Below are 27,424 nucleotides of genomic sequence, written 5' to 3'. Positions count from 1 at the left end.
TTTCCCACTGAAAACTTGCTAGGCTGGCAAATGCTATGGAAGTAAATAACTGCATAAATACCATAAAAATGTGGATCTTTGGAGGGTCACTGAGCCCTAGCCACTTAATTTCAGCCACAACAGCAAGCAGCTGCTCAGTGGACAATTTTGTTATGAGGTGTTGGTGATTTAACAAGTTGGCCAAAAGTAGTTGGAATGTGGCATGAAAGATTTCATCTCTGCTGGGTTTTACTGTTGCATGCTGGACTTTTTTTTTCTTTTTTCTTTCTGGTTTTTTTTTTTTTTTTTTTTGGCAGAATGGCCAAAGTCCCTGCCTTTGGCATACAGGAGCCCGAAAAGAGTGCATTAATCACTTTGCTGTAGTATTTTATACATCCTTTTTAACGCTTTGTGTATGGTTCTATAAAGCTATACCAAAAACAACAACAACAACAACAACAAAAACCCAACTGAGGTCTATTTGTCTGCTTTTTTAGAGTCTCTACAAACTACTGTCCTGGAATTTTTTTAAAATGGCATTTCAGATTTACTGGTGAATGTCATTTTATTCTTTGACCATGTGAAAATTAATCTTATATAATAAAAAATAATTTTGGTGATAAGAATGTGGTTAGGATATCTAGCTTGATAGACCGGAAATGCAGTGTGGGATTGCAGCGACCGTGTGTGAGTGCTTTTGGACAACAACTTATCTTTCTAGTATTTGTTTTCTCTTCAAGCTCTAACACTCCATGATGGGCATCTTGGTATTTTAGGCATTTCTTCGATGTAAATGGGTATGTTTTCAAAATATGGAATTTATTTGTGGGATTAGTAAACATGCAGAACTTTCTAAATGAAAGAATTGAAAGGGTGAACTTTGCCTGGAATCGGCAAGTTCATGATTTCTCTTTCTCCCCCCCCCCGCCCCAGTCATTTCTCGGATAGCTACCTATTAACTTGGCCAAGAAAACAGAAGTCGCTGATTTTCAAAAACCATCTATTAAGTGTTTGCAACTTGAGGAACATTGAGTTAAATACAGAGATTTCAACAGTGGATGGAGGAGATGCTCTCTGATCTCATGGGGCTCATGGTTGATCAGAGAAGGCGGAAAATTAGACAAGTAATCAAAATAATATGTAGTGAGGCTATGACATAATCCCAGAGTTGCCTTGCAAATTCTGGATTCTAAATAAGGCCTGTTTAACATGTCATTGAGCATGTGTGATCCAGATGGATTATGGGAACATCCACTCCTTTGTGTAATTTTTCAGTTTTCCCCTTAATGTTCACCCAAAGTGACTGCTCTGACTACATGCAGCTTTAATTTCCCTGGGGGTCCAGTCTGTGCATGAGAAGGCGTTAAAATGAACTCATGTACAATTGGGAGGAATATGTGGGAAACCAAGTGCTCATGTAATTGTCATGGAAAAGTAGAAATGCAAAATCACCCATTATTGCATTCCCTCTCTTCTCTGCTTTAGGACATCTCCTTGGCCTCTCCCATGATGATTCCAAATTCTGTGAAGAGAACTTTGGTTCCACGGAAGATAAGCGCTTGATGTCTTCCATCCTAACCAGTATCGATGCATCCAAGCCCTGGTCCAAGTGCACTTCAGCCACCATCACAGAATTCCTGGATGATGGCCACGGTACGTGTCATTTAAGACAACACAAGCTCAATAACAACAGTTACGGGGATTATTACCAGTGTTACTTCATGACATCCTCATGAAGCCCACCATGCCCCCTGAGACAATGGTTGTTTAGAGAGGGTCAGGAAGGGAGCAGAGGGACATTCTGTTGGTGTATAATGCCAACGTCCTTGGTGGCATTATAGCTATGGTATTTTTGCTTTGGAATTGAAAAGTTCAAAAGAAAAGCAGTGTGGGAGACCACACAGAATGCCTAGCCAGTGCCCTGAAAGCCTGGCTTTTATTCCGCCTTTCACCACTAGCTTCCTGTGAGAATGTTGGCAGACATCTTGTTTCCCTGCTATTAATATGACTCTCAGAATTATTTGTTACATGCCTATTATAGGGGTGTGGTTAAAATGTAGGTGACAATTCTGTCGGATCCTCTTTATGGCAACGGAAAACCAGGAAAGGAAGCTCTTTAAATTTGTGTTCACTGGAAGAATCTGGCTTCATCCTGACAGCAGATTCTCCTGGAAGTAGAATGAAAACTGTAGAACAGAAACTGAAAATCAATCTGAAGAGTGGGAAAACACTTTAAGAACTTCAAAAGAAAATCTTTGGCTTTATCCGCTAGATACAGTTCAAGAGCATAACCTACTTTATTAAATTCTGCAAATCGAGGATTAGTGCCGTAAATTATATAAAAATGCCAAAGAAGTTGCACTTTTTAGAAATAACAAATTCTGGCCCTTAAGTAATCTTCAAAACAAGCCATTGCTAATTTCCTAGCATCCCATATGACTTGAAACTACTAGAGGCACAGGAGGATAGGTGCGTTAGAGCGGAAGTGGTTCAAATACAGACACCATGTAGTTCAACGGACATTACTCACTCCTTTTCTTTTTTTCCTATTAAAATTTGTCTCTTTCCAAAACTGGTGGTTGAACAGAATATGACAGAAATTTTTGATCATAATAATTGTCCATAAAATTATCTCATGATGTATGGTTTAGAGTTAGCTAAAGAGAGTCTGTGATAGTTGTTTTTCCTAGTTCCACGAAGTTTATGGCCTAATGTTTCGTAATATCCTAGTGCACTGGCCACCTTGAACTTTGGCTGCGTAATATCAAAACAATTGATGAATTCAACTCTTTGCAGACAAAAAAGAACTCTGCCACATAGTTCTTTGGTCTCTCAGAGGAAAAATCTGTTCATTAACTCAGTTTTGCTATGTTAGTGGTGAACCGGTAATGTTTTAGGTACTTAAAACTTTTAAAAATATCCTGTTCCTGAAAACAATCCATGCCTAGCCTAGTTTAAAATTTCCCTCAATACAAGCTGTTCTCTGCTCATTAAAAGGACATCCCAATAGCTCAAAGATTAGAAAAAAACGCTAAGAATGAACGTATTAGGCTTTTCCTTTAGACTAATAATAAGTGCTAATTTTCTGTGTAGCTCAATTTACAATGCTGATTCAATGCTGATACAATTTACAATGCTCAAATATCAATGCTGATAAGGTCCTGCGATGAATGTTTACCTAATTATTTGCCTGTCCACATTGATCAGGTCAATATCTAATGAAGTCCCTCTTGGGTGGAACCCTAGTCTCCACTCTTAATGTCACTTTTGCTGCTTTTTTTTTTTTCAGGTTTTCTGAAAATGAAATAACATTAATATTTTATTTCAGAATCACACATTACACATACCAAAAGTTTGAGCTCAACTTTGAATCCCTAAATGAATGGATTTAGTTGCTAAGGCAGCAAATACTTATGGCTAAAATGGGACCAATTTTTTTTTTCCTGTGCAAGTATTAGGTCAGCTAATTACAATGCTGTGCAGAATTTTGTTCCTTATTGCCATAATTTTGGAATGATTCATTTATTTCATGTTTGTGGAATTCATGATCTTACTTTTTGTGCAGTAAATATGCTTTCAGTATTGTCTTCATTTCTTAACATTACTTCTGTATTTAAAAGAGTCCACATTCAGCTTTTTAAAACTTTTGCAACAAACTTACGTATTTTATACATCTGGCTATGTCCATTCCAGAGATCCTCATGGTAGATAACAACCAAGCGACATAAATTTAGTAGATGTAGATTTTATTCACTGGAACTGATACAATCTTTTTTGAATTTCCCATGTATATGTTAAATAAATTGATTAAATTAGCGAAATTCTTGGAACAACAAATTCTTAATAAGCCTACTTATTCATTAACTCCTTTCATCAAGCTTAGACCCTCTCGCTTTTGAATATGTTGGTTAAGCAGTCTTGTGTTATAATCCATACATACACACACACACACACACACTGATTTTATCAGTAGCCTGTAATGAATAAAGTCATTTCAGAATATGGAGCGTCAAAGAAGGCAAAGGTACCATGGTTAGGGGTAGCAAAGCTCAATTATGCTCATTTCAAAACAGCACTCGCGGATACTGAAACGGTGGTACGCTCTAAGCACTGTCATTTAAATGTGAACTCAAATAATTTAGCAACGTTTACACTGCCGCCAAAAAACTGACTTAAGTCAGTTTAAGTGAAAGTGTGGTGATAGGAACTAGTAAGCGCGATTTTGAGATGGTTGAGGCTCTGGCATTTCAACTTCAGAGCTTAGGGGAGAACATCAAAGTCCTAGAGGAAAGAAACACAAACAAACACATCTTTCTTAGAAGACTTGACTGATACCAAAACACCATATGGTAAAACCCTTTTACTTTGCTCGTAGGAAATGACTCAGACTTCCATCCCGAGCCCATTCATTCAGAGTTAATAGAAATAGTTCTACTATTTTTTTTCTGTACTAATTTTCTAGGCCATAACAATTTTAAGCAATGAAATATTCGTGGCAAGGGGCTGGGGGCTGCACTTTAGACAGACAGACTAAGTGCGAAAAGGGATATCATTTCACAATAAGGGAGAACCAGAAAAGCTGTTCAGTGTAGTCCTAAATCATTAAAAGCTCAGAGGTCTGGCTCCTTTTTCCAAACGGCCAAAAACGGTGTCACATCACGAGGATCCCTGAAGGTACCCCTGTATTCCCGCATGATACCATCATCGATACCCACAAAAAAATGATTCGCAATTATCGAGGAAAATTAAACTGTGACAGTAATATAAACGCAGCAAAGTCATTGCTGTGTTTAAGGAGACGCTCTCACAAAACTTACACAATTTCTCGGGACCTAAAGAGTTCTTTATCTGGAAAATCCATTTATGGATAATAGCTCATACGTCTCCCTCTCACCTCCAGCAGCGCTAGAGAAATAAGGTCTTAAAGCACAATTAAATTCAAATCATTTGATTTGTTTTTAAAATTATTAGCCATAAGTAGCTGGACATTTGTAGCACTCTCCCACTGCCAAATGTAAATTCATTAATACTGAGTGTTTCCTGATTTCGTTCCAAGAACTATGTAGCAATTCGGTTATGGTTGAAAAGTCAATGTGCACACGTTAAAATAACTGTGCCTACATATTTGTGATTCAGAAAAGGAGAAGCCATGTCTCAGGGGGACCCCCCCCCACTAGCCTTGCCAAGATACTTGTAGACATTCTGCAGCGTTTGTACAAGTTAGCTGTAGGCAAGCTGGAGAGGCCTCAGAAATAAAGGTGAGCACTGGCAGGGAAATTGTGCAGTGAAAGCAGGTTATTGAATTTCCTTTCTCAAAGGCTAATAACCTTGAAGCCAGGAAAGATAGCCGTGTCCGCTATATCCCTAAGTCCACGGTGCCAGGGGATGAGAAAGGCCACCTTCCACACAGAGACAGCTCAAGAACCGTCTTGACACAGACTGCTAAGGAAAATCTGGACACAGCTTTGAAATAGTAATAGGCAGCATATTTAAAGAACTAAGTTTACAGCCATCCACTAAACACAGAACTTTGGAAGTAAAATGGTATTAGAAACCCAGTTCTCTGAATCTTTTGTCTGTGGAGGCTATAGGCTAGTAATCGATAGGATCTTAACATTCAGTTTTTAAGGTAATACTCATACACTTCAAGGTCCATCATGATAGTATCACAGTTTTCACAATGTGTTCTTTGAAAGAGTCTGCAAATAGGACATATATTTTAAGGACATGGTGACCTGTGTTTTTAAAAACACTATGCTTCTTTTTCATCTAATTTCCTTGGTACTACCTTTACTAAACAGGGCTCTTAAAGCTTGTGACAGTTTCACACACAGACCCCTTGGATGGCTTTCGGTCAGCAACCATAGTCTATACATTTCAATGCCCTTAAGTTTTCTCTGCCACCTGGCTTGTAATGCATCAGTTTCTCTATTATGTTAGCCATTCAAATAAAGACCTAAAAGAACTTTGAGTTGCCAGGCCAGGGAGATACGCTTAGACGTAAAAGGGGATAGCTTGCAATGGACGAGTTTTATTAGGAATATTAATTGATTTCTGATACGCTGTGGCTATTTGGCTGATGCCTAATTTCGTGCCTGTGTATGGGAAAGGAAGAGAGGACAGAAATAACCATAGTGTAAACAGAGAAGAAAATATGAAAAAAATAGAGAAGAACGAACTTTGATCTGATAATTTTCATAAATCATTAAAATGAAGGACAAAGAGTGCTGGCCATGAGATACAAAAAAGCCAACGATTTTTCTGTCTCGTTTCCCGAAGGCCTGGCATAACTTCCATCACGCTTAGCATACTCTGTGGCCGTGGAGAGACTGCCGCTTTCTTTCCTTTGTTTGTCCGTCACAAACCACTGCCTTTTACTTTTTCATTTTTCACCTTTAAGCATTTAACTGAACACGGATGGTAAAAACAAATACGCAATATGGACACGTTTCCTATTGTCTTTCTTTTGGGAACTGTCCATTTTTATACATAGGAAACGTTAAAACAAAAGAAAAGAAGGAAGCAGGGAGGAAAAGAAAAAACAAGTTGACAATTTGTGGAAAAGAACAAACAGGCAAAATGTTGGCAGCAAAGCCCAGATAGGATTTCAGACGGGGATCAAGTGAAAAATATGTGAACTAGATAGGAAGAAGCAGTTGAGAATAAGAGCCAAGCAGATTAAGGAAAGTCAGCAGTAGGTTGGCAACTTTCAGAGCTCAATGCAAATGATACTGAAAGATTGACAGATTGACTCTTTCACTCTTCCCCCAATCTGTAACATTAACGAAAAAATGGACAATGTATATTCAATCCACCTTTAGATTTAAATATTTCATACCATGAAATTCAGAATCAGGCTCTAGATTAATTTTTTTATTGTTGTTCCATAGTGCAAGAATGGAAAGCATTGCATTTGTGAGATTTGTCTATACCTATTTTGTTGCAAAAGGACATAATTCAATGTATAGATGAAATTGATAGACTGTATGTTTCAGGGTAAACAGAAACTAATGCAGCAACGAATCCTGATGAGAACGTTGGAATAATACATTAATGGCAGTTCTGAAATAAATCATTTGATTATAAGCAGGAAGTCATCGCCAGGTGACCTCTAAGGCAAAACCATAGAGCTGAGATACAGTATCTTTAATAGCAAAGCAAATGTGTGATTCATTTTTAAAACTTATACTTTGGACCTGAAACTAATGTAACATCACGAGTCAGCTATGCTGGAATCAACAAAAACGGAACAAAACGTATGCTTTGATATGAAGCTTTTTAAAGAAATGCCACATCTTGAAGTCTCCTCATTATAAGTTGATTTCAAATTGAATTCTGCATTTCTTTCTTCTTATCATGTCCTAGGGAAATAGAAAGAGGTCAGTGACTCCACTTCCACAAAGAGGTGGTGAGTTATTCTGACTCCAGACAAACAAGGTGGACCCAGGCCACGTGTACCCACACATGTTAAAGACTTCCCAGCTAATCCCTAGTGACGCAGTCTTAATGGTTCTGTGCTTTTTAGTAAAATAAAAGTTTCCTAAAACAGCACTTTTGAAGAATTGGAGAGCATTCTTGCTGTCTCAGAGATTTGTTGACAGTCTTGTAACATCAGCAATCTGTGGAGCATTCCCTGGTTTATACAATCTTCTTGTTGTTGTTCTTCTTCTTCTTCTTCTTTTTTTTTTTTTTAGTAACAATGAAGATAACCCTTCTCCTGGAGTTCTCAGTGCCTAATCTTACCATCTCCTAAACAAAGCTGAGTGAGGGTTTACTATCATTCTTTCCTATTGACTCCATGTTGATGTTTTTCTTTTAACTCGATGTTTTTCTCCCAAAGTTCTTTTTGGCTGGATACTTATTTTTAATGCTTTTTCTGGCTTGCCTTCAGAAGCTTTACCTCTTCAAACATTCTGGCTCTGAAATTAAATAGGAACTCTGCTCTGTATTCATTTTCATATAATGCTTCCATCACAAATTGACAAATTCTAAGGTATTCACTTTGAAGAAACTTGAACGTAGCTGTGAAAATATTTGCAGTATACTTAAAACATGCTGACTATTCCATGTCTCGGTAAAGTAGGGCTGAAATGTGATTTTCTTTTGTTAAGTAAAAAGAATGACTCTCAATATATCTAAAATTGTTAAATACGCTGAGCATAGTATCAACTGTCGCTGTTTTGTATTTTTCTGGTCACCCTTTGTATCTCTGTTAGTTATTTTTACCCTTAACAGCGTCACAATGAGAAGAGAAACATTTCACAGAGTTTGAAAATCAATTAGGGAGAGGTTAACTAACTTGGTCGAGAACACTCACCAGAATTCGACTTTGGACTGGGTGTTTCTACCATTAGGCACAGTATCCACCATTTAAAGGATCCCTCCACATGCCTGCCAGGTCAACACTGAGACAAGAAATCTATCTACACGGGGAGCAGAAGTGAGATGGGATATGGTGAGGAAGGCAGGCTCAGAGCATAAACCCCTAAGAGCTATGTGACCGTGGCCTATTTTTTTCATTTTTCAGTTTCCTTATCTGTAAAATAAGGAAAATACTAGAATCTGCCCTGTAGAGTGAATACATTTAAGAAAGAGAGAATGGTATAACTGTGTAACAAATATTTGTTATTTTTAATACTATGAATAGTTGGCAAGCAAATCCCAAAATCCCAAGTAAACAAAAATGGGCAGAAACTGATGGGCGACATGCATGCTCCCATAGGCCCAGAGAAAATTCATGGTGTTAACTACAGGTCAGGGATTCTTAGGGAAGCTTCTGAGGGGAGGGGAGGCTCGTATCAGCTTCTGAATTTGCATTGCCCGCCTGTGTGCCCACTTCTCTTGATCCCCCAAGCTCACTCCTTTATACCCCCCACATTATGTAAGGAGATCACCAACTAACTTGTGCGACATACTGGACCACCCAACAACCACTAGTTGTAGTAAAGAACAGACCCAAATGGTGACAAAGAAGAAGGATTAAAAGATGGGCTTCATCCCAAATTATCAAAGATAATGTCTGTTTTTTGCCCACTGCTCCTTTATTCTGTGACTCTTGAATTCTTTATAAAAATTCGCATAAGTCTAGAAGAAATACTTCATATCTTTTATTGTCTCCACTTTATTGGGAAACCCCAGGGGGTGGGAGTGGATCTGGGTCATTTTTGTGTTTCCCCGGTATCTAGTATGTTTGCTAGGACATTGTAGGTGCTGACCAAATGCTTGTTGAGGGCAAGAATGAACGAGGTCTCCCTTTGTTATTATTTAGGGAATTAATGGGGAGGGGACTTGGGCGGGCACATGAAGAAGAGAAAAGCTGAACGTGGAGAAGAGTATAAATAGAGTATGTGGAGAAACTCTGTTTCTCAGAGTTGTAAATGCTTATTTACTATTATCGTTGTTGTTGCTGCTGTTATGTCCATTATATTATTTCCTCTAGGTCCATCCCAATTTCTCCTAGTCCCTCAGCCCAATGGCTATTTTCACAACTAATTATTGCAAAATAATTTTATTTGATCATATCACTGCCATCATTAGACATGCCCCGGAGCATGTAGCCCATTGAAAAGCCTGGAAGGGGTTGGTGAACGCAAAGAGGGGCCCTCCTCCATCCGCGGGGGAGTCCCTGCTCCGTCCCTGGGGGAGTCCCCTCTCCAGGGCCTCAGCCTGCACATCTGTGGGCGCGTGACGTTCCCACAGCAGCTGGAGCCCTGCATTTTCAGATTCACGACTTTAGTAGCTTGAAACCTAAACAGAGCGCAGTGGTCAATCTCGGTTGTTCTTTCAGGTAACTGTTTGCTAGATCTACCACGCAAGCAGATCCTGGGCCCCGAGGAACTCCCGGGACAGACGTACGACGCCACGCAGCAGTGCAACCTGACATTTGGGCCCGAGTACTCCGTGTGCCCGGGCATGGACGTCTGCGCCCGCCTCTGGTGCGCCGTGGTGCGCCAGGGCCAGATGGTGTGTCTGACCAAGAAGCTGCCCGCCGTGGAAGGGACACCATGTGGGAAAGGGAGGATCTGCCTGCAGGGCAAGTGTGTGGACAAAACCAAGAAAAAATATTACTCAGTAAGTGATTTGCTTGTCACGCCATGCCCGGAGACGCAGGATCTGAGGTCCATTCCTGTGACATGTGTGTGTCTATCACCAGAAGGCTTTCTTTCCCAGTTAAAATATTTTTCCTCGAGAGGCCCAGGCAAAGCATCTGCTGGCTGTCCTCTGAGTTTCAAAGTCCCAAGCGGAGCACTGACATTCGGCACAATGCTTACGTGTTTTCAAGACTATCCCAGAGCTGTGCGTTCTCAGATACTCTGACAGCAGCCAGGAGTTCTTCACCCCATCCTTCAGCAAGGAGTTTATAATATTCTTCCCTCTGGAAGTCTCTCCGCTTCCTGCTACCCTGTTTTCCAGAATGATTATTCCCCCGCAGCGTAAGCACAAGTGGTGTGTGTATGGGGGGCAGGTGCACCTCAACATCTGTCACATTCCCTCTAGACAGAGAAGGACTCTAGTCTAATGAGGACTGAAGCCAAACTCAGGTCAAATACATTTATGCCTGGGACGGAGGCTCTGTCTCCGATGGGATGTGTGAGATCCACAAAGGGTTGCAGAACGTCCGTGCTAAACAGGGAGAAGAAATGTAAATACAACCAACTACGCAGGCATCATGGAAAATCTTCAGCATCATGTATTTTGTCAAAGATGCAGGATCAGAGTGGACAGAAAGTTAGCTATGGCTCAAGTGGTTATTAACAGAAATGTACGATATTAGAAGGTGCACAGAAACCTGGAGTCATTCTTGCAGTGTGCTCAGAACTGCCAGGGAAACATTCAGGTCCTCGTGCCAGGAGGTGGCAGGGAGCAGAAGAGATGACTCACTTAGAATTGGAATTGCACTATAATTCCAGAATGTCCCATATCTGTGGCCATGTTCAATTCAGTGAAAATTTATACCGTGATGGGGTTTCCACTACAGCATCAAATGCAAGTGATTTCCAAATGTACATTTGGAATGTTTTTTTCTCCCTTCTGCATTAAAATGTCTTCTATTTTCTATTTCAGACATCAAGCCATGGCAACTGGGGATCCTGGGGGTCCTGGGGCCAGTGTTCTCGCTCATGTGGGGGAGGAGTACAGTTTGCTTATCGGCACTGCAATAACCCTGCACCCAGAAACAGTGGCCGCTACTGCACAGGGAAGAGGGCCATCTACCGCTCCTGCAACGTCATGCCCTGCCCACCTAACGGTACGATGCTCCCAAGTGTCAGTAACCACCATGTGCCACGTGTAATTTGTATTCTAGCAGTAATAAATAAAGGAGGCTGGAGAAATAACCTATTAATCTTGTACTTCACAGTTCCACCAGTGTTCAAATCAATAACAAATACATGAGCGATTTTTTTAAACTATTATTAAAAATAATTAGGTATTTAGAGAGTAGGAAGAAAATAATTGTTGCTTTCAACTCCCGTGTACAGATAAAATCCAAGGCTGGTGTGTAAAGAGGCCCTGAAAAAAGTTTGCATATTCTTGTTAAAATGAGTTAAATGCACAAGATTCTGTCTAAGTTTCAGCATAGACAAAGTAAAAACATGACATGTTTGTTTTTTAGGTAAATCTTTTCGTCATGAGCAGTGTGAGGCCAAAAATGGGTATCAGTCTGATGCAAAAGGAGTCAAAACGTTTGTGGAATGGGTTCCCAAATATGCAGGGGTCCTGCTGGGGGACGTGTGCAAACTGACCTGCAGAGCTAAGGGCACCGGTTACTACGTGGTGTTTTCTCCAAAGGTAACTGCACGCCAACTGTCCAGAAGCAGTAGACGTTCTTGCCAGAAATTATTTGGTAGATTGAAGCCTAGAGATACCAAATACCAACAGTCATTATTTTTTGGCTGGCTAGATTTTGGAGGGTTTTATTTTCACCTCTGTAGTGTCTATATTCGCAAACCTTATACAAAGAACAACAATTATTCTGTAAACAAACAAGTAAATGTTTTAAAAGCTATTTTTGAAAAGTCATAACTCTGTGTCAGGGAAGGTGAGGTGTCACCTTCACTTCAAAATAGCCGTGAAAACAACTAGAATTTCCTACGTATGCTTGTACAGGGCACTGAAAGCAAAAAAAGCTTTCTACTTCTCTATCATTTAATTAAGAATTCCTTTGGTGATTTATGAAGATAGGTTTCAAGATCATCATCTCTGACCCAGACCTTTAAATGTCTTGCACCCTTAATACGAATCAATATCCCTATCGTTATACACGTGATAATATATGCATGTCAAATTATCCCTTATTTTTCACAGGAGTGCATTTTCTAAATTACTAACAGTTTTATTTCTCACAATCCATGTTATGCAGCAATTTAAAATACTGTTTATCTAATTTGTAAGCAGATGCTACGTTTCAAATCACTTCTAAAAGTGGCCTTCAGATTTGTATGAAATAGGACTGAAAAATAATTTCATGTCCAACTGAAGTAATTTTTAAAATACTTTATCTTTTTATTGCAAGATAGTGCATTTTAGTTTAACAAATATGACAAAGAATAAGAGCAGAACTATCACCTGGCAATGCCACATCTGGAGAGCTGTGAGCCTATTGAAATACACCCTACTTCAGTTCACACACACACACACACACACACACACACACACACTCACATACGCACACGCATATGAAGAGTTGTATATACACAAATACAAAACACGTCTGTTTATTTACACATATGACTACATATCTTCTTTCTATATGCACAAACCAGGGTCCATATATGTACTCTTTTATAACTAGCTTTCTAAGTATATACTGATTCCTTTACTCAAAATACATTCAGTGTCTCCCAGTAAGTACTTCCCTCTGGCTTCCCCAGACTGTTTCGACACTAATCTGTGGGTCTCTATTTCAGCATCTGACAGTTGAGCACGCGATAGGAAATTCTTTCCAGCCATTCACGAGGTTTTGAATGTCAAGTTCAGATTTTCAAATGTATTACTATAGCAACAATTATGCCCCAAAGAAGGATCTCAGCGATCTTGAGCCTGCTCTTTTTCTGCTTTCCACCCAAGTGACAAGTCCCCCAGGCTAAGTGAAATCATACCAGGGGACTGTGCTCTGGCAGAAAGGGAGATGAATACCTTGGGTCTCCTGGCATATTTGGAATTAAGCTCAAGAGAGAAAGGACATAACCCACATTAATCCCAGATCAGCTTTCTGCCAAGACGTCAAGGATTTTTCAGCTAGATACTCCAGGGTAGGGGTCCCTGGGTGGTTTAGATGGTTAGGTGTCTGCCTTCAGCTCAGGTCATGATCCCAGGGTCCTGTACCAGGGAGTCTGCTTCTCCCTCTCCTTCGACTGCTCCCCCTGCTTGTGCTCTCTCAATCCGTCAAATAAATAAATTTTTTTTAAAAAATCTTAAAAAAAAAAAAAAGGTACTCCGGGGCACTCTGGTTTTGGGTTGGTCGGTTATTTTTCGATGCACTATCCCAGTCAAACGCAAACCTCCACAAATTAGAACTTGCTGTTTTACCATGGAAACCAAGTACCTGTGCACGGGCATCTTCCCACTGCTCATGGGGTCCTTGTCATTCAGGTGACGGATGGGACTGAGTGCAGGCCCTACAGTAACTCCGTCTGCGTCCGGGGCAAGTGTGTGCGCACTGGCTGTGACGGCATCATCGGCTCGAAGCTGCAGTACGACAAGTGTGCCGTGTGTGGGGGAGACAACTCCAGTTGCACAAAGGTGGTTGGAACTTTCAATAAAAAAAGGTAAGGTGATAGAATGGTTGCCCTGACAGCAATCAAACCAAGCTTTAGACTTGCATGACCGAAAAAGGGGGACTTGTGTTACATCATAAGCTGTCTGTGGGAAGAGGTCCAGCATGGCCCTAGTCACATACATATGAGAACTAAGGAGGGGGTGAAAAAGTTCTGGCTGCAGAGTGCAAACTCCCGGCGCCTCTGGAGGCAGATAAACTGCAGTGGCTCTGAGGTCAAGATTTTGCAGCATGCGAACACTAAAAACAGAAAGGCTGTGATATCCCTGCGAGTGATCTCCAGTATTATTCCTGAAACATCATGTAGGGAAGGATGGCTGGTTTCCATCATAATTATTTCGTTTTACAGAGAAATTTTCACTAGGCTGTATTTTTCTTGAAGACATCTCTCATTGCAAAATGTTAAGTTAATTGCAGGAGTGTAGACAACAATATCATTTTATAGTGAATTCTCCTGATCTGTATCTACTCTATAAAAAGTATATGTACAGTAATGTCTGCTTACTCTTGGGGTCCTTGATTATGCTTTCATTTTAAATATGTAAGTTTATAAAGTACCAATTCCTGGAATTAAATGTTTTTAAGGTTTGTTTATTTATTTTAGATAGAGTGAGAGGGTGCACATGTGCAAGTGGGGGGAAGGGCAAAGGGAGAGAATCTTCTAGCAGACTCCCCACGGAGCCTGACCCAGCGCCCCACATGGGTCTCGATCCCATGACCCATGAAATCATGCCCTGAGCCAAGACCAAGAATTGGTCACTTAACTGACTGAGGCACCCAGGCGCCCCTGGCATTAAATACTATGTTATCAGAGAAGATGAGGAAGCTGGCTAAAGAGTCTTCTGGAATGCAGGACTGTCTTTCTTCTTCACCAAACCCTTCTTATGCTGAATGGTACTGGTCCAGTGCACTCGTATTCTTGCTGTGTGTGCTGTGTTGTCTTTAACTGGAGGGTAATATGCAAACTAAATTAACAATAAGGATTTATTAAAACAATTGCATGCCATGTTATTGTGGAAAACAGGAAATTTATCTTTGATATAATAAAAAATGGTATGGCTGAAGAATTTATTCTGAATTTACTAATCTTATTTGCTAGTGATTTAGTAATTATTCATCCAATTGTATTGAGCCATCTTTGTAAAATACCCCGCATGTCCATCACATACGGCATTTTTATATGTTGCGAAGGTGCAAGACACCGTAGAAATGATGAAGTCGACCTTTTTGTTTTTCAAATGAGGAAACTGGGACTCTGAAAGCTTAGGGCTTATCTAATTTTGCACGGCTGATGAATGCCAAAGCAAGGGCTACACCCCAGGTCATAAGAAGGTAAAAAAAAAAAAAAAAAAAAAGGAAAGAAGGAAGCAAGAGGAACAAATTCAGGTATCAAATAGGAAATAAAATACCTTCTGTACTATGTGCCATGTATTCTTCCTACATAAACTTATAAGCCACTTTTTTAAATACTGAATTTGGCATTTTGTCGTTTGGATTGGCAACCAGTATCTGTGCATTTGTGGTCCCATGAAAAGATGAAGAAATTCATGATCGCCACAAGCGATGGGCAACCTGACAACTTGCAAATTGATTTGACCAAGATTATATTATGTGGTACAAATGATCTGTTTCACTACTCCAAATAAATTACCTCGGCCTAATGTGATGTATAAAAAAGGGCATTGATCTTGGGGCTGAAGTCTTTGTCATCAAGCTCTGGCTCAGTAATTTACAGAGACTATGATCTCTCAAGAGTTACTTCATTTTTTTTTTTTTTTTTTTTTTACTATCAGAATTCTTGAGAGTCGAAGGGCATTAATAGTAATTTTCTTGCAAGTTAATATTGCTGTGAGGATCCAATGAGATCATGCATATTAAAATATTTCATCAAGTTCAACCCTCTTCACAAATATGACCATAACCTTAATTCACCCCCTCTCAATGTTCTTCATCTCAGTAAATGGCAACTCAGTCCTTCTATTGCTCAAGGACCAGGAGAATAAGAGAATCGTATTTTACGGAGGCACGAAGAGATCAAGGCACCAGTCCTCCTACTGACCGTTGCCTTGTGTAGCTCAGTCTGAAGCCCCCGCAATGCTGACAACCCCAGCCGAGTCTCATGAATCTGAGACAGACACTCAGGAATAAGCATTAAAAAAAAAAAAAAAAAAAAAAGCTCTCCTACCTGATTCCCTTACCCTACATTCTTCATTTGCTTTACACCCTGGTATGTGTCATTTAAACTCCAAATATAACCAGAACATTTTCACATAACTGTTAGAAAGTATGACTGGCAGAAGTAAGGGGGGATGTCAGGAAAGGAGTAAACTAGGGGAAGGGGGCCATGGCTTTGAGTCTAACACTGCCACTAGCTCTGGAGAGCAATAGTTCAAATACTTTAATAAACCTCTGCTTTAGATGTTTTCTATGTAAGACAAGATATTCTTTCCAACATCCCTCCTAGCTTTGTTTGAAGCCAATAGGTTTGCATATGATCTCTTGGTATTAGATATTTAAAAAAAAAAAGTCCTGTAACAAATTCTGTAAAAATATGAGTTACGTTGAATGGATAAGCAATATCGTCAGCATTGTATCTTCTCTCTCCCAGTGTGGTGGGGAACTCTGACACCTGTATGGCAGCCAGTCTCTGTCCAGCAGATGCCCAATGGACAGCGGGCTTCCCTGGGGCAGAGCCTCCCCTCTGATTCAGAGGGAATGGCTCGGCAGGGAAATACACTTGGATTTTCAGAGTATGAATCAGTTGCCCTATCCCTCTAAACCGGAATAAGAATTCAGCAGTAGACAATTAAATTTCACACACATCAAACTTCACAGACAATTTATCTATTTATATTCAAAGAACTAAGAAAGCAAGACATGTGGTGGCCTTATTCTAAAACTACTTACAGAGGCAGAGAGTTTCACAAATGACTCCTTACTGGTATAGTAGTCCCTTGGCACTTAATTAGCATTTCTGTCCTAGCCTTTTTCAAAAGCTATGGCTGCTAGAAATATTGATGCTTTTGCCCATTTTCCTGAACAGATGATGGCTCATTAGAGACCTCCTTTATCTGTCACCCATCATATAGCCTCGCTCAATCTATCATAACGTTCACGGACACCAAGTATCCGAGGAAATTTGCTATGGCATTAAAGAATCATTTTTTTTTTTCTTTTGATGATACTGGTAAGCTATGGTTATCCACTTACAGAATTTTATATTTCATTTGTGTTCTGCTCAAGAAATCCAGTGTTCTAGTAGAAATAGAAGCAGAGCTTCTACTCTGTCTCTAGTTCAACAGTTAAATCCATGGTTCCCCAACTACTCTGCACATTTGGAACGACTTTCAAAGTCCTGCTGCCTCTGCCCGGTCCTGACAGATGGGATTTAATTGGCCTGGGGTCTGGGGATTTAAATTTTTAAAAGATCTCCACATGATTTTAATATGCAAATGAGTTTGAGACACATCAATTTAAGGTTTTCTATAAGATTGAGGGCAGATTTTTGTTTGTGTTTACATATATCATCCCATTTTGGGCCAGAGCGATAGGATTTGATAAGGGTGTAAAATGTTTTTGGAAATCTTTAACTAAAGTTGGTGTACATTTTTAAAACAAAGGCAGGTGGCTAACATCTTCCTAATTTTGAACATCGTAATAAAATCATAGTTCAATTGCGATTTTATTTTGTTACAAGGAAACTAATTTTTGAAGCCAATTTTAAAATAATCTCTTAACTACATTAAAACTTTGTGTCAAGATAAGGTAAGACTTTTAGAGAACTTTAATTTGGTTATCCATTTATTAAGTGTTTACTTATTTTTCCTTCTCTCTCTCCCTCTTCTCTCTCCTCTGTGGACTTTTCTGCTTCCAGTAAGGGTTACACTGACGTGGTGAGGATCCCCGAAGGGGCAACCCACATAAAAGTCCGACAGTTCAAAGCCAAAGACCAGACTCGATTCACTGCCTACTTAGCCCTCAAGAGGAAAAACGGCGAATACCTCATCAATGGGAAGTACATGATCTCCACCTCAGAAACCATCATCGACGTCAACGGAACCGTCATGAACTACAGCGGCTGGAGCCAAAGGGACGACTTCTTGCACGGGATGGGCTACTCAGCCACGAAGGAAATTCTCATAGTGCAGATTCTTGCAACCGATCCCACGAAAGCATTAGATGTCCGTTACAGTTTTTTTGTTCCCAAGAAGTCCACCCAAAAAGTCAACTCTGTCACCAGCCACAGCAGCAATAAAGTGGGCTCACCCGCTCCACAGCTGCAGTGGGTGACGGGCCCGTGGCTCGCCTGTTCTAGAACCTGTGACACGGGCTGGCACACCAGGACGGTGCAGTGCCAGGACGCAAACCGCAAGTTAGCGAAGGGATGTCTTCTCTCTCAGAGGCCTTCCGCATTTAAGCAATGTTTGCTCAAGAAGTGTTAGCCTGTCGTTATGATCTTCTGCAGAGACAACTGGATGTTTCATCATGGATCAGTCCACGCAATGGTGGTGATCAGTCGTGGTGAACCAAAGGTCTACCTAAAACACGGAAAGTCACGCTTCGATGGCGTTGTCAACAGGAGTCTAATTATGGGCAGAATCTGCTCTCGGTGACCAAATGAAAATGTGCACTGTTTCGTGTGACAGTGGTGACCTTGGAATATAGAAACACTTGGGAGCTATTGATCATCCCCTGGGCTACAAGAATGAAAAAACACTGATGAATGTAGAATCAGGGGACATTTGAAGATGGCAGAACAACAGTCTCCCCCTTGTCACCTACCTCTTCTGGAATGTCTTCAAAGGCATCAGAATCATTATCATCCACAATATACAGTAGCTTATTTTTACTGTTTGTAAATACATTCTCCCTTGGTATGTCACTTTATATCACTTGGTTCTATTAAAAAATATGTGTGTATACACACACACACACACACACACATACGTATATATTTCTATAAAAAAATGTTTGACCAAAGTAGGTCTGCAGCTATTTCAACTCCTTCTAGTTTCCAGAAAGAGCTGTGGATGTTTTACTGGAAATTAAGAACTGCTGCTGTTTTAATAAGATTTCACATATTTTCAGACTACAGGAGATCAAATTTTAGTCAAAAACCATTTTGACAGCAAGCATCTTCTGAGAAATTCTTAAAAGAAAAAGGATCTCAGTGTATCTCGTCATTTAAATGCATACACGGGTCCATTTCCTTAAACTTTAGACTGCCTGCATTTTTTCAGGCAGCCAGCTAAACTGATGCATAATTAGGATGTAGAAATAATGTTTGCGTGTGTGTCTGTTATGAGTATTCAAAGTCTAAAAACTAGTTTCCTCGTGTTAGAATTTAAAAGGAAAAAAAAAAAACCGTATTTCACCATAGTCTCGATTTATATTTTCACACCACTTTCCCCAATCAGAAGCTTTTATCTGATACCTTATTATTGTGTAATATTCATACAAAGCACACTGCAGAGAGTTTTCTGTTCACATCCGACACCTTCAACACTGGTATACCTCTTACCAGCAAGCCTTTAAAATGCGTTTGTTTTTGCTTGGCTGTTTGTTCAAGGGTTCTGTAAGACCTACAATGTTTTGTACTTCTTGTTGACTTAGTTTGATAGGAGTATTAAAGATCACTTTGTAGTTAGCCACATCTAGAAATGGTTATCATTCATGTGGCTTGTGCAAAAAAAATAGTGGTTAATATTAATAAGACTGTTTCCACACCATACAGGCAATAATTCCTTGCATTTTTTTTTAAATCCAAGCATACTGATACTGTACGTAAGATTTTTTCCAATTGGAAAGCATTTGGTTGTACCCGTAAGTGTCTGAGTGATGAAATGTGATGATTTTTGAGAAGTTTGTTTATTCTATTTCCGTAGTCTGTCTATAGGTAGGTTGTTAAGTTTGGATGTTAGATATGGAAAAGTTTTACAATCATATGCATAAAAATCTTTTCTTAAACAGTAAACTGCATCCCTCCAGCCCATAGCTCAGAAAATCCAAGGTGTTCAATCTCATTGGGATTTCTTTATCTTTATGAAATATTACAAAGCCTATTGTTTGTTATAAAATTTTATAATAATCATACCAAATGTGCCTACTATTAAAAATTTGCATATCAAGATGTTAGGGGACCTTTGTTTGAGTTCCCTAAGCTCACAAGAGTTTATTTTTATTAGAAGATATTTTTAATAGAAAAGTATTATGTAACTGCTCCAGCTATGTCACCTTCATTTCAGTGGGCGAGGAGAACGGATGTCTCACTGTTTTAAATATTTTCTTAGGAAAGTATTTCGTAAAACAAATAATTGTTTTACAAAACTGATAATCATCCTTTGGCTTTTCATAGACTGTCTTTGCTTTAGACATGGTCATTTATTCTTAATAAATTATTAATTAGAGAAATGAGGCCCATCTAGAACTTTTGGCCTCCATACATTTGATGGAGGTCACCAGATATCAGGGAGAGGGAGCAAAGCTATTCATATCAGTCAGAAACAAAATTTTAAATCCCACCGACCATTTGATTATTCAGAGAGAATTAATAGTGAGGCCGACATTACTTTTTCCCAATTTTTGAAATAATTTTAATCAATTAACTCAATTCTGACAATGTTTATTTTTATCTTTTGTGGTCATATTCACAGCAACATTAAGAAATAATTGAAGGGCAAATATGCTTGTCTCCTACTCCGCTTCTCTATACCGTATTCGTAGAGGTTTTTTTAGCATGATTTATCATTTATTTTTCCCCCAAATGATGAAGTCTTATACTTTTCAGTGAAACAATCCTAGAGAGCTTAAAAGGAATAAACCACTATTCCATGCTTTTAAGGAGTTTTCTTTAGTTTTTTCATACGAGTATCAAACAGATTGACTGAGGAATGTATGTCTATCTAAACTCCTGAGAAAAACGGTATAGACTGGAAACTGAAATTCAGAGAAATGGAGTGTTCGGTAGAAATAAGGAATGATGAAGGGAAAGTCCTCCATAACGAAATCTAATTCAGTCCAGTTGGATGTCGGACTCTGCATTCCACCTTTCCAGACTTGCATCGTGAATAAAGAGTCTGAGATCCATGAAGCCGAGGTTCCTCCCTTGAAAGAAAAAAAAAAAAAAAGTTTGTCTGAAAATGCTCAGGTTAGTAAGAATCTAATCCCACAAAGCTACACACTCCAGATTAAGTTTCGCCGAATAAAGGAAACCCAGAAGAAAACAGCATGTCTTTCTTCTGGAACAGAAAAAGCCAAATTAAGCCCTGCCTTGTTCAAAGGTTTAAGGGCGATGTTTTAATCTATTCAGTCAATTCAACTTCCTTTGCCTTCCTGTGGAAACAGTTTTATCCCATTAAACTAAGAATGAAGGGATTAATCACGAACAAAAATAAAGTTGCAGCACTGAAAAAAAAAGTAATTTATTGTTTTTGCGACTGGTATGTGAATTTGTGTGATGAAAGTATTTATTCTTATTTAACAAAAATATGTGCAAATTCTATATTTAAAATGTTTTGCTGTTGTCCTACTTTTAATTTATGCTTCATGTTTGTGTCATAAAGTACACTTTGTGAGTTTACATAATCTACAGCACTGGTTGCTTTTGTATTTTTTTACAGAAGGCTTTCTGCGTGAAACAGGCGTATGTGCATATATTCCTCACGTATCCTTATTCTGATATTATAGTTTTCCTTTCTAAGGAAGTTTTAAATTTACTCTTTCTTGACTAGTAGTGTTCATTACTTGTAGTTACATTAATAGGTCTTTTGGGTTTCGTTAATACTAATTTTTCCAAGTCACAGGTAAGAAAAACACTTAAGCAACTAAGGTCTAAGTTCTAACTCGACGTAGAGATAGACTGGCAGCTTCCCATAGAAGCTAAGACACAGTTGAGAATCAGGTCAGTTCATTTCACTGATAAACTTGGACAAGGAGCTGTTGGTGTATTGTATGATATTTGTATATACACAACCTCCGAGAGACATTGATGAGAATAAAACCAAACATTGTCCTTTGCTGCTTTAAAAACACTCCTTAAAAGTTAATATCATTTAGTCTCTAGCATTGGTAGGATTCGATAGTGAGAGTAAACAAATTGAATTTAAGTGATTCAAATATTAGTAGTCATGGATGTTTCTACAAGTAGGGGGTCTCCATTGATAGAATGTGACTTTATACTACTACTAATGAATCTCATGGAGTAAATAGGACTTGGGACAGGCAGGGACACCTTTGATCACACCAGCTTGCCTCTGACTGGGATTTCAGTCTGGTCGCAGCAATAAGGCAAAACACCTTTGGATATACAACTGACCAGATCAATCTCTGGCTCTGACGTTTCCCCCATTGACTCCTTCCTTAGTAACAAGGTCATTGTAATGGTTTAGGTGAGCACAGCAACCAGATTCAATGAAGTGCAGGACTCATGTATGACTTAGAGTTCACTTTTTTTTGAGAAATAAGATTGAATTTAATAATGGCCAAATTTTGCTAATAGTTTATGGCTGAGGTTTGGTGAATATTACTAATCTATTTATCATTAAACTTGAGGCGATAAAAATCCCTTGTATTTTTTAATATTTCAAAGTTAATAATAATGATGAGCACAGAAATGATCATCTGGAGCTATCATAGAACCAAGGTCAGGGTCAAGGTGATCTAACACTTTAAACACACAAACAAGGAACTCGTATATTTTCTCTATCATTTTTCTCATTTGCCAACAAACTGTAGTTTTAGACTGTCAAACAGGCAGATCAATTTAGCTAATTAGTCCACTGAAAAAACAATCTTCCTAATAGTCTCCCTGCCAGCATGAACCAGAGAAATAATTCTCAAGTTATATGATCTCGCAACATATCAGTCTATAACGCATAATCATCTTCTAGTCTGTTAACATATGGGAACATTTTGAAATAAGAGCCCATTGCATTAGTGAGACAAAAATGGAAATATACATGAAGTTCAGATCACGAAAGTATTCGATCTGCCAAATGTCTTTCTGGTGCAGATTTTGTGGGAAAAAAAAATAAAAGAATATGTTGTTAGATGTTGTCTGTTTTCAAAGAGACTAAGACTGAAATGTACATATAGTTAACCCAGTTAATTGCACCTTCCTTAGTAGCACTTTAGCAATAAGTTGGCTACCTGTGGTTCTTATCCTGGAGCTCCACCAACTGGTCCACGTGGACCACCAGAGGTCAAATGAAAAACCAAACGGCCCATCATCTTAAGGCATCGCCACATCAGAGTGATCCAAAGTCTAACACTGTGAGGAAAACTGTGATTTGTAAAAAAAGCAGCATTCTTTTTTTATTTTATTTTAGCACATCCGATGAACAATTGTTATTTTTATCAAGGTGCTAATATCTTCAGCAATCGAGTGCCAAGTGTGGCATTTCTGAGTTACTATTTGATTGTACATGATTTTTCAATTTGCGAACGAGAGCTCTTAAGTTTTTGGTCAAGGCAGGGCATGACTTGATACTCAGGTTTCGGGAAATTGCATCTAATGGTCAGTCTGATCAGCAGGGTTCAGTGACATAAGCTAGAGGTACATCAAGGACGTTTAGAGTAACATCAAAACTGGAAGAGTGTCAGGCTAGAGGAATAGACTTTCAGAGGATCATGGTTCATCACTTCCTAAGCCATGGGTGTTCCTTTCAAACCTGCCTTTCAAAAGAACTTGTTTGTTTCCTATACACAAACTTGTGTGTGTGTTTAGCCTGACTTACTTAGCTCTGCAATATATTATGTCCATGGTAAACACGTGGCTACTACTTCTTGGTCTTTTCTTCAACAATCCACAGCATATTAGAAGCACTTCAACCCAGACTGAGTATAGAACAGGAGAAAAGAATAGGAGATCATGTTGTGTGTGACTTTGTGAGACTAGACTTTTGCTTAAGAAAAATGCATTGTCTCTGGATGGTGTTTTTGTGTTACATGTTCAGGCATGACATAAACGTGGGAGTTGACAAATACTGCTTACATTTTAGTATGACGTATGAGTAGAAATCATACACATGCCTTGTTAATAGACCGCGGGTAGCTAAACAGATCGCAGAAATGTATTTAATGTGTTGTAAGCAGTGGCACAAATATTTGATTCCTATATTAGAGTCTGTAAGGAAAGACAGGTGATCAACCTAAGTGGGTACAACTGACATTTTTAAATCTTGAAACATGCTTTCAAGGTAGAGTAAAACATTGAAGATTGACATGTTGTCGTATATAAGCAGTAAAATGTAAGCTGCTTACTATCCTCAATTTTTCGGAAGTGATGGTATTTTTCCGTAAATGTAATGCAGTTGAAAAACCAAAAATCTTGGAAAACTAAGATGGGTTTTGTTTAAAATGTCTCTTCAGCTCCGGCAAATTTTGAACCTGAATCAACTATTGAAAGCATTACTGTGTCTTGTAGCCTGCATTCCACGACAGCTCTGTTATTCAGGTAAACCACTTGAACTGAGTCGTTTGGGACCTATACTGTAATATTTTTCATTGAGGAACAATATCCTATTTTGTAAAGCATTTCCCTATGTGTGACTTTAAACTGTAAAATTAAACATTGGCTTTGTGGTTTCAGTGGGCATAATAAATGTTAATTGTAAACTAGGTTAAAGTATGTACTGCATATAATATGTTTTAGAGTTGGAAACTATTGTCCATTTATTTTTAATTTTCTCATAACAGTAGGACCAAGCCTGGTCTTAAGGAAGCCTTAGGCTCTCTGTAATTTCCACTGTTCTTCCATCTGGCATAGACAATTCATACTTCCTCTACGTAGGTTATAGGACTTCGGACTTACTGTTTTAAGTTCTTCTTACCAGACTATCACGCCCTACGTCTGTCTAGTGTTGAAATTCTAGTGTTAAATTAGGAACGGCAAGCACCATAATCTACCTGCTTCATTTTTACTTGTTTTTAAGATAAACTTATGCCACATAGAAAATGAAAGAGTCAAGACTAATGCCTGCGTGGAAATTCAAAAAGAATTATCATTCGTTCACTAGCAAAAGCCTATTCATTTGTTAACAAATTTATGGCAATAAAGTTCCTAAGGACATTGATTCCTTCTAAACCTGAAATCATTACTGTTTAGTATACATTGCAAACACTGAATTTCTCCCTCATATCAAATAATATTTCAGAATTAATGTGCTTTAAATTCCCTTCTTAGTAGGATATATAGATTTTAAAGAAGTAATTTGAAACACCTAAACTTTTAAAAGAAGGTATAGAAATTTAATCATCATCATAGTACTGCTAGGATCGGTTGACCATGTCTTTGGGTCACACCCTGTGCTAAACATCTCACAAACTTTCCCCCATATGTTTCTCCCCATGACCCATATGAGGTTGGTCTGAAGATCCTGATATTGCAGATGACGATTGCATTGTCGTAACTGTTAATGGTGACCTAGCTGTTCCCAAGTGTCAGGCACTGCGATAAGCACATTAGATATTTATTATCAGTTTTCGGCTTCTTGAAGCACTGAGAGTCTTCAAACCACATGGAATGTGAGTCTGAGGGAGCGACCATGCAGTGAATGGAGGACTGTGTGAGATTGGAGAAATGTGGGGAAGTGTTTCGATGGCCCAATGTGTGGTGGGCCCCCTGAGTAAATGTAAGAGCAGTCCTGAAATTCCAATAAAAACAGCAAGGAAACTATGGAGAATCAGACAAGCAGTGAGAACAGAGGCAAGTGCTCAGAGTGTACAAAGGACTGTTGTTTAAGGAGAGAGGAGAGAGAATTCGATTTAGAAAACTAGCAAATTGCTGAGAAGAATTAAAAAAAAATCGGTATTTAACCTTGCAAACTCCTTCACAGCTCATAATGAGCTGGTTCAGACAAGGTCAGAGGCATAAAAAATGGCCCTGAGGGGAGCTTTGAGATTAAAAGTCGAGTGAACAAAATGGTTAGAAATGGCACTACAGACACTGGAAAGGTCCAAATCATCTATAATTCCTAGACTCCGTGGGAATCTTTCTTGATGTCTTATTGTTTTAGTTGTTCTATTAAACTAATGTTTTCCCACAGAAGAAATGATCACCTGTCTAAATGCAGACACAAGCAAAGGGGTGTAGCTTCTCTTTCTCTGTTCCCCCATGATGTCCATCTCACAGGTGAAAAGAATCAGATCTCAGGAGGACCAACTACTGGGCTGTTTCCGGAGATGGAGAAAGATACGAAGCAGCCCCAGGACCTCATCCAACATGAATTCATAAACTTTGCTGTAATATTGATCTCTCTTTTCACTTCTAGATGCCCGCAGCACCTTGTCTCCCTATTTCAGCCTTCGTCAGGGTTTGCCTTGAATTGGAGTTACAGACCTTCTGTTGTAGTTTTTCATTTTTGAAAGCATCTCAGTCTTGGGGAGCAGGAAAGTGTATTTCTTAATCACTTGGAAGTAGACTTATTCCAAGAACAGTGGCTGAACTAGTTTTAGGTTAAACAAATTCTTCATCTACGAAAGTGTGGGGGACTGTTAACCCACTCACGTTTTAGATAAGAGGCATTGGAAGAATGTACCTAGATGTTTCTTTACTCATGAGCCTCCTTACTATCTCTTTGCCTCCTCAAAGGTGTTTGTTTTCTTTCGCTCCTTCGATCTTCGTTGTATTGTTTTAGGCAATTTCAAGATAAGAGCTCAGACTTTAGAGCTGGGTAGGACTGGGCAGAAGATAAGACACGAGAAGCTACACAGGTGGAACCTGGAGGAGGTGTCTGGAGCCGTGACCACTATGGGCGTGCCAGATGGGATATTAGTGTGCAGGGACAAGCAACAAAGTTCCCTTCCTTCCAGAGCATGCTAAGAACAGCTCCTTCTTAGCCGCTCCACTGCTATCCCCCAGTCCAAGCCACCAACCTTTTCTACCCTGAACAACAGCAAATGCCTCCTAACGGTGCCCCCTGCTCCCTACGGCGCAGCCAGACTGATACAGAAATGGTGAGTCAGATCGGTTAGCTTCTTTGCTAAAAATTCTCCAACACCTTCCTATCATACCCGAAGTCAAAAACAGTCACTTTTCCATGGCCTTCAAAGTCTCCTGCCTTCTACCTGACTTCCCCTCCTAGTTCCTCACCCTGGTGCACCGCTCCAGCTGCCAACCCTCACCGTACCAAGCATGAACCCCATCCAGAACCTTTTGCCCAGAACATTCTGCCCCAGATAGACACTTGTTTCTTCCTTCCCTTCAAGTCTCTGCTTAAATGTTATCTCTCGGAGAGGCCATCCCTGACTACCCTAAATCAAATAGAACCATTCCACCTTCGTTTTTCCTTATGGCCTTTATCAACACTTGAAATTGCCTTATGTAATCATTGTGTATGTCTGGTGTTATTATGCATACATTTGTATGTGTATATACTTTGAGGCCACTTTTTTGTTCTTTTCACTGCCATATCACCAGCTTCGAGGAAGATGCTTGGCATATAATAAGTACTCAATAAGTCTTTGTTGAATGGATGAATGAAGAATGGATGAATGAATGGATGGCAATCCAGGCAAATAATCATGATCACGAGGGTGCAGGAAAGTGTCAGTGGAGCCTAAGTAAGGGGGCAAAATATGGTAATGGAAATATTTTAAATAGGTCACACTGACGTTATAGACAAAAGGCAAGCCAATTTTGACCAGGGAAGCAGAGAAGCCAAGGTAGAT

General features: G+C 39.3%; 1 protein-coding gene across 1 annotated transcript in view; it reads left to right on the top strand.

Moving 5' to 3' along the window:
- ADAMTS5 (ADAM metallopeptidase with thrombospondin type 1 motif 5) overlaps positions 1-24,373 on the top strand; it is a 46,995-nt gene extending 22,622 nt beyond the window's left edge. The window contains exons 4-9 of the mRNA XM_026517545.4: positions 1,465-1,632; positions 9,767-10,050; positions 11,044-11,227; positions 11,594-11,769; positions 13,573-13,748; positions 17,631-24,373. Of these exons, the coding sequence (XP_026373330.1) occupies positions 1,465-1,632; positions 9,767-10,050; positions 11,044-11,227; positions 11,594-11,769; positions 13,573-13,748; positions 17,631-18,198 (1,556 nt within the window). The 3' untranslated portion in view covers positions 18,199-24,373. The remainder of the gene's footprint in view (positions 1-1,464; positions 1,633-9,766; positions 10,051-11,043; positions 11,228-11,593; positions 11,770-13,572; positions 13,749-17,630) is intronic.
- The last annotated feature ends 3,051 nt before the right edge of the window (positions 24,374-27,424 follow it).

This window comes from Ursus arctos, unplaced genomic scaffold (assembly GCF_023065955.2).
Source record: "Ursus arctos isolate Adak ecotype North America unplaced genomic scaffold, UrsArc2.0 scaffold_4, whole genome shotgun sequence".
Lineage (NCBI taxonomy): Eukaryota > Metazoa > Chordata > Mammalia > Carnivora > Ursidae > Ursus > Ursus arctos.
This window is presented reverse-complemented; position numbering and strand designations above follow the sequence as displayed.